Consider the following 14,014-nt stretch of genomic DNA (forward strand, 5'->3'; position numbering starts at 1 on the left):
TCCCTTTCAACCAAAAGCATGCATACTAGAGGGTAGCTAGTAAATGGAGACCTTCTGTTCTGTTCAAATAATTTCTATTAAATATAATTTTTGTGGAGTATCCATTTTTAAACAAGTCATGCAAACCACTGTCATCTAGGTGGTGCATGATTATCAATTGTACAACTGCAACCTAATGAAGCCTTCGGGCTTCCATCATCTATCTCCATGCTCAAATCTATGAAACATCAATGGCTACTATGTACAAAACTAAAAAAACTATGCCTCAGCTACACGCTCCGCTGCCCTCACCTCCCCATTTTGATGGCAATGAATCATCGGTAGATATTTTCCAAGGGGAAGAGAAAAATCTTTGCTTGCCTTATAAGCTGGACATCCTTCTCGTTATTGGTCACTGTAATGTGCCTTTTTATGAACAAGATAATGGCACTCGTCAAGCTCCTCACGCAAGAGGAACTCCACCCTGTAATTTCAAAGACGTACAAAAAAGGTTGAAGATATATTAGTACAAAATAAAGGGTGGAAAACAAAAAAGCAAAAAACTGTAGGTGCATCTTCTGCAGCTAATCATTTCTTAATAATCATAAAATCGTAGATTGACTGGACAAAACAAAGGAAAGGGTAAGTCACGCACATTTCTAATTTGTGTGTCCACAGGCATAAAACATACGTGGAAGATGACACTTAAAACTATTTCATTTATTTACATCAAAAGTTAGTTTGAAAACTAGAGCATGAAGGAAACAGGCTTCCATATTTCATCTCATAACCTACTAAACAAAAACGCGAGCCATAATCATTCATTTTCAATCTGCTACTCGAAATATTTTAGAACTTATAGCACGTTTTCAATTAAAGGAGGGCATATATCACAGCTACTCAGATCAAAATAATCAGGACTTCAGTTAATGCGGCTCCCTCTGTCTCTTTGACATCTATTAATAACAAGCTACTTTCGGATTATTAATTTCATTTTTTTGGGGGGTATAAGAAACTGTTTATTCATCGGATTATTAATTTCTACTCAGCAATTCTTTCTGTTATCTTCCTTCGAGAGGCAGCATGAAGAGTTGGAAGAAAGTAGTCCCCAACTCCCTGGAGGCTAATTTCAATAAAAGGTGGAAATTGGAAAGTTCCAGAAAAGGTAAATTCCAAATTAACAAATTCAGGTAATAGAAGATCGAGTATAACATACCTTATGGTGGGCAGGCACATGCAGTGCCAAATAAGGTAAAGATGGAGTCCATCCTCTAACTTGTGTTACTGTATGCCCTACCTCATGTAATACTACCCCTAGTGTAACCGTACTTTATCATATGAAGCAATTTGATTGCATGAACTTGAGCCTTAGTTCAGCCTTGAGGAAAGGATTTTGAAAATTTGGTCAGACGGTAGATGAAAGTCTGCAATATCATAAATGACATGGCAAATATCACTGGATTAAAGTGACATTACCACCCTATTGTTGAAGCCAGGGTTGTATATGGCACTGCATAATTATACAACTCGAACCCATGTTCCACCACACATTGGGCATCCATAAGCCCATCGGCTAATCCACCAAGTTTCCCTCTCATTTTGAGTAGTATCATTAGTAGCACCAGGTGAAGCAAAGGCTGATGTCTGCCTCAAACATCTCATGCACTGCAAATCATAAAGTCACAAGATTCACAATGAAAACAACACAAAGAATAGCAACAGATATTCTGTAGCAGTCAGATCCCTCTAAATTTATGGTAAGTAATACACTATCAACATGAGGCCAATTAAATCTAGAAACAGATTGCACTAAACTGATATTATTGCAAAATAACTCATTGCCATCTGCTTCCTAAAGTTGAATAAAATTTTAATCTATTAGACACAAGTTGTGTGCATGTTACTGTCCCAAATATGTAGTGAGATTTTGGAATGTAATTTGTATCGTCTTCAACCTATCAATGTCTCTCAAGTCTCAATACTTGTGAAACAATGTCTATGTACTGGAATCATTTATATAATATGTGAAAAATGACAAGGGAACTACAATATCAGACCTTATACCAAACCCCTTCAAGACCAGTCTTCCAGACAGCAGTCACAACATCTCTACGAGATCCCATTATACCTAGGAATGCTCCAAGGCCAATGGACGTATTCAAGCCAAAAGCAGCATCTCTTTCAGACATCCTGCGCTTCCTAGGCCACAAACCATTAGCTCCATAATAAACATTGCAATTTTCCAATGAGTTGAGATCAAGTGGGTCTGATGAATTACTGAGCTTAGAATTATCATCTGTGGGACCCAAATCATCTACATCAGACCAAGGCCCACCATACATATTCCGCCTGTGCCATTCTTCAGCTGGAGGGTGGAGTTCTAATTCCCTTAGCAACAGACCAGCAGCATCCGCACCTCTAGGCCGGGGCATATTCTGTGCAGCCAATCCGTTAGAGGTAGAAATTTATTTATTTATGCTCTGGGGGGGGTGGTCAAGAAACAAAGCAGAAAACGGAGGAACAAAGAAAAACGAGCACAATATCTGCAAAAGGTTGCCCCAACAAAAAAAATCCTCCAATCGGCACATATGAAAGAAAAATTAGCTCGACAGGTAAATGTCAAAATGTCAACTGTAGGAGTTGCAATGTTTCAAAACCCACCCCACCCCCCCCCCCCCCCCCCCCCCGCCCCCAAAAAAAAAAAAAAAAAAACCTCCAAGAGTAGATGTTAGGTCAATCTTCAATGTTAGACCTATGCCCTACTACCATCAATGTTAGATGTTATTTTCAAATACCAATATGGCCTCTCTGATCATCTCAAGGGGAGCGATTAAGTGAAAGAACTAAATAAGCTACTTCTGTTATAATACAGTAATACTTCATCATGTATTATTAGCTTAGCATTTAGCAGTTCGAGATAATGGGATAATAATGATCAATTCCTTGAGTGATGGCCAACAAACATTATATGGAGAAAATATGATACAAACTTCCTATCCATGAAAGCAACAAATATTATATACCTGCATATGTGGACCAAGGGATGCTTCTACAACTTCAGGTAATACAGTATAGTTGCCGTCAATGTAATGCAGACGCACTTGGATATTACTACTCCCCACCTGGGAAACAGGTAATGGATGTGGAAGACTAGCAGTACGACGGCAGAGATCGATAAGTATGAGGAAAAGAACTTTCACCTGCGGAGTAAAAATTAAAGCAGTTTAAGCCTTCTTTTATAATAAAATTATGAAATCGCCTAATAAATTTCATGTCAAATAGGATCTACCCTTGCAAATAAAAAGAATTCACCCAACTGCCTATACCACAAAATAGTAAATACCAACTATATAGCTCGGTAAACTGGGAATTATCCCAAGCGGCCTAAAACAGAGGAAAGGAATAAATTGTAACAAAAATTGGAAATAAGCAACTTATTCCACCTCCTCAGAAGTATATCCTTGACCGGCATTTCCTGTACCAATTCTTGACCTACCAGCAAGCCCTTCTTCAGCACCTTTAGCTCCAGTTACAAGCTGACCAGCTCGAGCTATTTGACTTTCATCAGGCTTAACTATATTTTGCACCGGCTTGACAGAAATGGAGTTGATCTCCTCCACTTTCCCAGGAACAGCAGGTTGAGGTTTCTGGATGTTTGCATCAGCATTTCTTTGTGAATTACCAATATAACGGGGAAGCTGTGTTCGGCGAAAGAAAAAACAGAAGAGCAAAAGTTGGCATAATCTGTGTAAGAAATGGCAGTCCCCAATAAGCCGAACGGCTGGGGTTCCAGGAAAAGTTCCAGTGTTTATGCTTATTGGCATAAAGGTAGATGAACCGCTAATGGGGTTTGGTGTTGAACTGGTTACTCCATCAGTTGTGCTACTAATCTTGGCAATTGCACCTTGCACCCAAGCTTGCATCTGGGTGCTTCCTGTAGTACTCGTTGTACCGCTTTGAGCACCTAGAAACATGCAATAAAAATTTAAAATCACATGCAATCTAGATTAACCTGGACGTGTTCATGCCTCCATTTTTAAGTGAAGCAACCAAGGAGTTGTCTAAGCATCAACTCCGCAAGTTCAAAGGAAATAAGTCATCTTAAAGCTGCTAATTAATAAATAAAATAAAATTTATTCATAATTAAACAAAACTGTTTTTAAAAAATAAAAGATAAAAATTTAAGGAATGAAAAATAAATGAACAAAAAGCAAAAAATAACTGAACAAACAAGAAACTGTCCAAAATTTGAAAAAAAATTTTCAATATGGGAAAATAAACAAAGAAATCTCTTTTTCAACAATTTATTGATAAGACAACAGAGTGAACTCACCCTGGCTTGTTGCAGGAGATGCAGAACTCTGAGTAGGACTGGCCACCATATTACGGTTGCTACCAGTTCCTGCTGTAACAGCATGACTTGCCAAAGTGCGGCAGAAACTAGCATAACGTCGCAAACGTGTAATAAAATGTGAAGCAAGATCAAGCACAGCATCAACGTAAGCCTGCATCACTTTGTAATCCTCAAAATAAGTGAAAGAGAAGATGAGTGAGCTTAAAAGTAAAAGAGAGGACAGTTATCTCATGCCCTTGCCCACAGTTCAATTGGCATTGGAAAGCCATGGCCACTCTTATCAGCTTAAAAGTGGCTAGGTATATTTGGAGGCCATATAACCAAGCCATCGTGATGAAAGACAAAAGCACTTCATAAGTTCCTATAAATGCATCAACACTCTAGTTCCTTTACTGTAGTAAATATATAAAGGACGTGATGATTCAGGACTTGGGTAAATTTGGATGTCTTGATCAAATTCTTAATTGAGTAGGGTTAGGATTAGTTTCCTTAGTTAACTAGGATTAGATTTAGTTTTTTTTTTTATCAATTAGAATTAGTTTCTCCTTTTGTCCCTTAATCAACATCAGAAGAAGTTTCTATTTTGAAGCTAGACTGATCGAACCTGAATGCTGGGAATCAGTGCTGGTTCTACAGCCATTGCTTCAGGATCAATGCCGGATAATGTTTCACCGGATGCATGCCATGGCTCAGATAGTAAAGCAGATGGATTTATTAAAGCAGATTCAATTCCTTTACCCAACATATCCAGCAACAACCTTGCTTGCATATCTAAAACCATTGCCCTGACTTCTTGGGCATTAGTGCCTTCCAACAATCTGCATTTTATCCTGTCCAAGCTCTGTATTGTGGACAAGACAAAGAAAAAGAATGAAAAGAAGCGCATAGGCAGTTAAGAAACAAGTCACGATTCTCTACAACATGATTAACCAGCACTCCAAGGATGAGAAGAAGGTCGCAGTAAATATTTTTGAAGAGGAAAAAAAAAACAATTCCATTTAATGATGAAATAGTAAAAATGGCTATGCAAATGAGATCTCCACAGAGACATATAGAACCTAAGACATCAACAAGAAGAAACAAACACAATATCATCCCACCATTCATCAATGTTCTTGAAGGTAGTAACATTGAAGAAACTTCGAGAAGCTATACACAAAACTTTGGCTTTTATCGTTGAGCTAAGACCGGGTCTAAGAGAAGTCATTCTCTCACATTTCTGAGCACAGGAATAAGATTATTGAACAAGTTTGCACCATAGATCTTAAGCTGCTGGGAAGAAAGGAACCACGTGGTCTTGGTTTGGTCTAAAAACCTCATATACAGCACAAGTTGTAGGAACAAACACAGAGACCTTTGTTGCACATTTCCAATAAAATCCACCCCACCTAAACAGAGAGCCCATATAAACACCTTATATTTCTGAAGAATGGATGACTTCCACAAAACTTTAGAGAAAGCCGACTGGACAACTTGAGGTCCTTGTGAAAGAAAGGAACAAAAAGATTTCGCTGAGAAGAACCCTGGTTTTTTAAGAAGCCAATTACTAGCACCACGGCTTTGAGAGAAAGGGAAGCTGAAGAGCTATAAGTTCAAAGAATTCCAAAGAAGCATTTTTTATTGACCAGAAACTTCAGCAAGCACACCAGGCCCCCTTTCATGGTGATCCTATTATCATGGTCAAGCTAAAAGGCCAAGGAAACTTCTCCTACGGAAACCACTTCAGCCAAGGGTTCGCAAAAAACCGAATTACCAGCATAATCATTCACTTTAATCTGAACTTTTATGAACAATGTTCTCACAATGAAAAATAACAAATGAAGGGCTACACAAACTAGGGGGAGAGAGCCTGTTTGCAATAGTTTTTTTTTCCATAGCATTCCTCCATAGTAAAACACCAAATCACGTGGCCGACAAACTTTATGAAAACAATTTTCAATCAAGAGGACAAAAATTATATTTGATGCCATAACTAAGGAACACCAAGCACCACAACATAAAACAAATTTGATCTTGAAGTTTCTTATTTGATGTAAATTATCCCACAATTTCTGTGATAATGGATACCAGAATAAGCCAGAAAATGAAGTCAACACAGTACAAACCTCCAATCAGATGGAAGTAAGAAAGACAATTAATGGATTCATAAGGAAGCTTAAACCAAGGAATGAGAAGCTCCAGAAACGCAAATGAAAAGCAATAAACAACATGCACTCTGAGATCTGGTTAGTTGAATGTAAAAAACAGTTTGAATAGATTCAAACTACTATGGTTGGTGATACCAAAACAATGGAGAACTTACAGGACCATACTGCTGCCTGTGTTGGCTAGAAGGAAGTGAATGAAAATCAGCATCCAAGACTGCTATGACGCTATTTGGAGAAACTGAAATGACATATTTGTCAATTAGATATGCTTAAAAACTGTCATGTTATTTAGACAAAACTTGACTTCTCACTTGCACTGTCATTTCTGTAGTGACAATGACACAAACTCATTCATTCATACCAATGCCATCTTCAGCAGCACTCTGTGTACAGCCAACAGCATCCCACCAATCAACACCAACGAGAAGGCTCCACCAAAACCTACACAAACAAGAAATATTCAGAATAACCATGGTGTTTAAAAGTATTGGTATAAATAAATTTACCATAATCCGTTAGCTTAAACTTTTGGGTTAATTGGTGATTTCACATAGTATCAAAGCCCTATGTTTCAGCGCTCCAATTAATATTGATTTTCATTTGTTTGGTCTTTTACAAATTTTAAGTCCACAAGTGAGAGGGTGTTAAAAGTATTGATATAATAATAGTAATTTATTAAACTCATCCGCTTAAGCTTTTGGATTTATTGGTGATTCAACACATGACATAGACAGACAAATCATCCAACACTTCAGCTAGGAAGTAGCATATAAGATTTTCATTAGAATACAAGAAATGCCAAAGAATGGCCCCATCAATACACCTTTCAGCAATTGCACGCTCCCAAGTTGAAGAGTTTGCCTTCAGCTGATTGCTAGGAGCTGCAGGAGGAAGAACACGAATGATCTTCAACATGGTGCAGTCCTTATTTACATCATGCCAAACAGATGCAGAACAGCAGCTAGTGGAAGAAAAAGCAGGGGCAGCAATGGCTGGTCCAACATTGATCTGGTAGTTCTCGACAGGAGCGAAGTTTGGACCAGAGAAAATATGCACCCCACCACATAGAAAAGCAACAGCTATCTCACCACCATGAGCAGAATACACTATTCGAGCAAGTGTTCTGACATCACTGGGAAGATCAAATGGATCAAAACAAACTCTTTTTGCCTTATCAATATAAGCCCCAGACAACTTCCGTAGATCAGAGTTTGCTCCCGAAACTGTTGATTGATTAGATTTAAAATCACTAGTTGGTGAAATGCTCGTGTCCACTTTAGATAACCAAACCGTTTGCATGGGTGCCTGACCACCAAAGCTGGCAGTGGGATTTCCAAAAATTTGATGGAGAACAACAGGTTGAAGTGAAGATTCCCAACGTTGCACTCTCCACCCAGAAATTGAAGGACCTTCATCTGGATCATAAGGAGACATGTACTGTCCTGCATGAGTAATTAGACCATCATCAGACTGAGATATATAACAAGGCGGGGGGGAGGGGATGGGGTGGACAAAGAAAAAAACAAAAACAACAACAAAAAACTTGCAGCAACCAGGAGGAAGGGAAAAAAGAGGCAGGCAACTGCAAAAAGAAACGTTTGAAGTTGAAAACCCATAGGAAGGTATTGTTAAATTAAGATCTCAAGCCACATCAGCAATCCCCTATAAATCATAAAAGATGCATCTATTTCTATACGTTCACCCTCCCACCTAGTGAACTAGTTCCTTTCACTAACCATAAAAAGCAGTAAAGTTAGGATAGGAATGAGAGGCTAAATTGAAATTCATTGTACAGATAATTACCCTCAACTATAACAATAGCTATAACAGAGCCACCCCGAGTTGGGTCAAAGGCAACAGCGGTAACACCAGAACCCCATGTTGTAGTTGTGGCAGATTGAGCTGCAGCCTCAGGGGACACATATGCAGAAAAATTAGAAACTGGTGAACAATGAAGTGGAATAGTATCATTGACATCTTGATCAGTCTGCTTTTTTCCTTGCTTTAACTCAGATAATAAAAATTCTTGCCAGCTAAACAGATATGCAGCCAATGGGGCAAAACCAGACCAATTAGGAGGACTGAGTGGAGCAGGGACCCCATTGCTTGTGTTTGTCTTCGGAGTGGCTTGAAACCCATTTCCAGGGCCAGGAGTAACCTCCCAAACAACAACAGTGGATGGATTTACAATTGGAACTCCTGCTACATGCATGGCACCACTATCTGTTATGATGGCATCAGCAGCCATGATCCCACTTGGTCCAGCACCCAAAAGTCCTTTGCTTGTGCAGAACCATTTTGGTGGTGAGCTATTTTGACTAGGAGGCCACTGGGACCAATGAAGTTGAACAGAGCCTGAAGAGAAAACTGAACAAACGCAAAGAAAATTTGGCCACCTAGCTGAAACACAAATTGCTGCATTAGACATTTCTAAATAATATTTGAAAAATTCTGGATATATATCTTTTTTAGAAAGAAAAAAACATGGTGTACAAGTAAGGACACACATGCCTTAGTAGTCCCCAGAAGACAAACACCAAAATGTACAATATTTGTTATAAAAAAACATGGAGGACATTTAATGTCCAGGGTAAGTGGCACCATGATTTGAACTCACTAACTCAAAGAAACTTGGATTTGCAGTTTTTCCCTTTTGATCGTTGGGCTAATTCAAGGTGAACATTTAGGAACATTGGAAAAATAAATACATTTACACAATTTTATAGTCAACAATGAAGTTAATACTTGATCCTGAACTACAAATCTGTAGAATCAGATACATGCAAAATTAACTCGTGTGAAAAAGATTTAAAATTTGGAATAACCTGACGTTTGTGACTGCTGTGGCAGAAATTTTTCCTCAAAATTTGGCTTGGAGTTTGATGAGTTGGATTTTGACGAAAGCCACCTATACTGATATTTTAAACATATTAAAAACATGATTAAATAAAACCCTAGTTACCTAAATGAAAAAGAAGACAAGTATATGGCCTAAAAGAGGGAATCAAGGTAATGGCATAATTAATTAAAAAAACAATGCATATAAACGTATGTAAATATTTAACATGATAGAGAAGCTCCAACAAATCATTGAAAACCCCAATGAAACTTCAGGTCCTACCATTATGCTTTAGTTTGTGTACTTGAGTAACATTTATAATTGCTAAAAAGTAAAATTAGAAACTATAAATCTAAAAAGGATGTTAATACAGATCTTAAGTTTAAATCTTATAGTAACTATAGAATTAAGTAAAAGATATGAAGAAACAATCATATCTTAAAATTACCATACCAGATATTGGCCTTACACTTCAACCATCTTCCTTCATATAAGAATTTAATGAAGATGCTAAAAAATAATAATAATAATTGCAAGCAAAAAACTTAACATAACTCAGAAACTAAATGCACCATTAAAACTACGTATAATAGACAATAACATACTGCAGACAACCCTGACAGCCACTTTGTAACAACTGCAATATCCTGTCGCCATTCATGCTCAAGCTGCCAGCAGCTAGCATCACGAACAAGGTTAGCTGGACCCTGGATGAAAATAGAACGGTAAAGCAAATTAAAACAAGAAAAGATGTATGCTCATATATAGTCTAAGAGCACGTGCAAGACTACTAATAGGCAAAGCTCGTCACATGAACCCTTGCAAATTAAAACAAGAAAAGATATATGCTCATATATAGTCTAAGAGCACGTGCAAGACCACTAATAGGCAAAGCTCGTGACATGAACCCTTGATTAAAACACCCATTATTATGAGATCTTGATTCTGAAAGAGAAAAAAAACATAACCATTACATTTTTCAAGGGAATATATGATTTGAGCTTACCCGAGAAGGTTGAGTCCAAATAGTTGTCCTCCCATGGAAATTAGCTATTAGCAGAGCACGTGGACAGGAAGTTGGGGACCATTCAATAAATTGGACAGAATCGCGTGGAGAATCTGCAGATTGTGAAATACATTTTACTGAAAATTTCAAACGAGGAAAATAAAATGCATCTGAGGACAAATCATGAAAAAAATTATATCCTCATTTTTTTTTCCCTTTTGAAACAATGGTGCTCTACTAATACCTCGTCTATCCAAAATAAACTCAACTTTCTCCCAAGTTCTTTACTCGTTCAACTACATAAATAGTCACCAATTCTGATATGACAAACCAATACAAGGGCAAGAAAATGTAGAGAATAATTATCAAGAATTTACAATAAAAAGATTACAGACGATCATCGTATCGGATGGTAAAACTTTAGGATTTTTTATATCTACAAGTCTCTGAGTCAACTTGCGCACCTTGCCTATTCTCAAGGGGAACCACGTAGGCCTACTAAATTTAGTTGCCAAGGTAACTCATAGGATATTAAATCCTGCATAAGTGGCCACTGGCTTGAATCATTCCCACTAAGCTCTTTATCATTTACATGGCCTTGACCACTAGTCCAACCCATGGTGGCTTAAAATTCGGTGTAAACAGCCAAAGCCAAGAGAAGTTTATCAAAAACAGTATCCTCTTTACAAAATAAAGGTCTTATGTACAGAGGAAGGCCCAAGCTAACTGCTTACCTACCCAAATAAGTAGCAAAAATATATTAAAGAATTCAAGATCTGAAATAAAAATAAAACTAACAGCTGCAAGATAACAAAGCAAAAGAATACTAATAAAACCAAAACGACTCAACAGTGGTTACACCCAAAATTCTAGGCTTATAGGTACCCCAGCTTTACAAAATGACATACTAAAATCTCCATGCTTGGTGGTTGCAAAGAATCCACCAGTAAAATATCACCATAAAGTTAAAGAGTAATAGAACGCTGAGGTATATAACACAGCATACCTGCAATGACATTAAACACGGCACACTCTGTCGGTCGCTCTGGAATCACAATGTGAATGGGGATCCAAAATGGTGGGTTTGCATTGGAACTAGAAAAAGATAAAACCAATGATGATCATTTAGAAGACAAATGTTACAAAGAAAAAATCAGAAAGAAGGTTACATCGAAGGATAACAACATTAGAGCTCTCTAATTGGAGTTATATTAGACACCGTGCCTAGAGAAGGGGAAAAATCATTTGCCATGGATTCGCAGGGCATTCTTACATAAATAAGCGTAGCCGTAAGATGAACTTTAATTGTACAACTAAATTCCTTCAATTCTTGGCATATACAGAGCAAAAGGTTTCTAGAAATGTAAACAGCTCAAGACGGTATACGATTTATTTCATCGTAACTTCCTTTGAAACCACAGACCCACATGACTAATCCAAAAGACGATCAAAAAATAAACGAAAGCTAACCTCGGAATTCTCGCACATGTCTCGGATGCACAGGCAATAGCATTCAGCTTGCCACACCAAGCAACAGCACTGGGAAAAAAAAACAGCAGAGAGTTGAAATTGAAGCTCCCTGAAGTAACTTAAAGCATAAAACTACCGAACTAAGGTATTAGTCATTGGGGGCAATTGCACCCAATTCTCCACTTGCCACGACCATTTAACTATTTGCATATCCAAAATTATCCCTCAAAGCAATAATCACAAAATTCCAAGCTTGTATGAACTCCTATCTCAATTCGTTGAGCATGAAAATCAAAAGCATATAAAAATTAAAACCCAAGAAGCAAAACTAACCTAAAATTGCGACAGAGCTCAGGAACACTCATTTTGTGCTGCAAATTGGATCTTGGTTGCTTGAGCTTAATTCGAAAAACAGTAGCAGGGGTGACCAAGTACTCGTCCATTGAATCTTCAGGTTTTTCCATAACCTGCTCCTCCTCAGCAGCCACAACTTCCGTTTTGTCGGAACCTTTGGGAAGCTCCAAAGGATGAACCAGGGGTTCTTCCTCCCCTTCCGTAGCGTTGGAAACTTGACTCATTGAGAAGAAAGAGAACCCTAATTTATATAGAAAGAGAGAGAGAGAGAGGATGCAAGTGGTGGAAAGTCGCAATTGAGGATGACAGGTATCACTGTTGAGAGAGTAGTGGGGTTAATGTGGGTGGCTTTGGATTTGGCTTTTCTTAAAATAAATAAAGAAAATTGGTGAGTGGGTTTTTTTCTGCTTTGTGCTTAGGGTTTGGCGTTGGCCGAGCATATACAAGAAGCAGCCGATTCCTTGTTACAGTCAGCTTCACTTCACGCTCCTTAACCCTTCGTCGTCTTCGCCTCTTCCGTTTTCAATGTCAATTCTAAGGACAAGTTAATGATATAAAATAAAGAATAATAAACCTTTCGATTACGAAGGAAAAAATTATAAAAATATTATTCTTTTAAAAATGCATCTAACCTTCACATAAATGGTAATAATAATAAATTACTTTATAATTTGGAGAGGACTGCAAAAGTTGTAGAGATGAAAATTATAAAATAGAGGAGAATTGAAAAATTCTTAAATCATGTTTAAGATCTCATATCCCAAATTAAAATACTTCATGCGGAGTTATAGCAATGTATTTAGAGAGAATGAAATGAAGTTTACATTTTCAAGTTAGAGCAAGGATGAGAGGATTCTTTCCTAATTCTAATAAGTATTTAGTATTAGATCTGATTAGATAAACCCACTTTATTTTGTATTTATTTTCCTAAGACTTTTGGCTTATTTCTCCAATTCACCCACTACAATTGTCATTTAACTACTTGTGATTTAAGCATTTGGATAGATGACAAAAAATGTATGGTTGGAGATGTATCTAAGTATTTTTTTTTTTTTTTTTAAATAAAACCATTAAGCTCAAAACTAATGTAGTTTTAAAAATAAATGATAAATATAGGATAGTTATGCGAATAAAAGATAGCTATGAAAACAAAAAAAAAAAAAAACTAGATTAGATGTAGAGATGAACTGTCCCCGTCGTGCACCTTCCTCGACGAATCTCCCTGTCAACCTGTCCGTGCACTCAGCCTTGAGTTTCACCAGTGCGCCGCCCATGCACGTGTCTTGACATCGGTCAGTCCAAGGCCTTGGTCGACCTTGCCGACACTCAGGAGCTAAGGTCCTAACACTATGACAGATTTGTGGTAGTATGCTAAAAATGGTCAACTGTGTATTGCTTTTTTCACTTCAAGTACTTGTCAACCGAACCAATACTTTTATGTGCATATTTGCTTGCCTTGTATAGCTCACTTCAATCACATTGTAAGAAAGAATAAATAAATATTTTATACAATACAAAAAAGAGTGTATCATTTGTAAAAGTGTGATTGGACAATTGAGATGCACTAAGAATTTTTAGTACTTCTCCATAGTAAAGAAAGTTATAAATCGAGAAAACGAGAATTAGCGTGAAAAAATTTTAATTTGAGAAAAAACCACGGATCAGAAAAATTAAACTATGTGAAAAGTTTATTCAGTTACACATAAATTTCTCTTCGACCCCAATTATAAGAATACACTCTAAAAAATCAAAACATTATATTACTCACATAACTGAGTTAATATACTAAGTTTAAAGTACTTTTTAATTGAGATTATTTAAAATCAAAGACATATGGTCTTTTTAAAGTGCTTTGAGCTCATCAC

General features: G+C 37.3%; 1 protein-coding gene across 3 annotated transcripts; it reads right to left on the minus strand.

The window, feature by feature from the left end:
- Positions 1–57: 57 nt before the first annotated feature.
- On the minus strand, positions 58–12,689 carry SFR6 (sensitive to freezing 6). Of its 3 annotated transcripts, XM_039039046.2 has the most exons (18): positions 12,129–12,641; positions 11,796–11,864; positions 11,332–11,420; positions 10,326–10,438; positions 9,925–10,026; positions 9,306–9,393; positions 8,284–8,880; positions 7,304–7,922; positions 6,842–6,921; positions 6,636–6,718; positions 4,938–5,174; positions 4,313–4,484; positions 3,423–3,943; positions 3,003–3,179; positions 2,037–2,414; positions 1,456–1,644; positions 1,196–1,357; positions 58–463 (listed from the first exon to the last, which is right to left on the minus strand). In XM_039039046.2, the coding sequence occupies exons 1-16, from the start codon at positions 12,371–12,373 to the stop codon at positions 1,498–1,500; spliced, it is 3,717 nt and encodes a 1,238-aa protein (XP_038894974.1). In that variant the 5' UTR covers positions 12,374–12,641; the 3' UTR covers positions 58–463; positions 1,196–1,357; positions 1,456–1,497. The 3 variants fall into 3 exon arrangements, with proteins under 3 accessions (XP_038894974.1, XP_038894973.1, XP_038894976.1); XM_039039045.2 differs by having other exon boundaries at positions 1,196–1,644; positions 12,129–12,689; XM_039039048.2 differs by having other exon boundaries at positions 1,196–1,644; positions 9,306–9,388.
- Between the last annotated feature and the right edge of the window lie 1,325 nt (positions 12,690–14,014).

Source organism: Benincasa hispida, chromosome 8 (assembly GCF_027475165.1).
Source record: "Benincasa hispida cultivar pf3 chromosome 8, pf3_genome.v1.1, whole genome shotgun sequence".
NCBI lineage: Eukaryota > Viridiplantae > Streptophyta > Magnoliopsida > Cucurbitales > Cucurbitaceae > Benincasa > Benincasa hispida.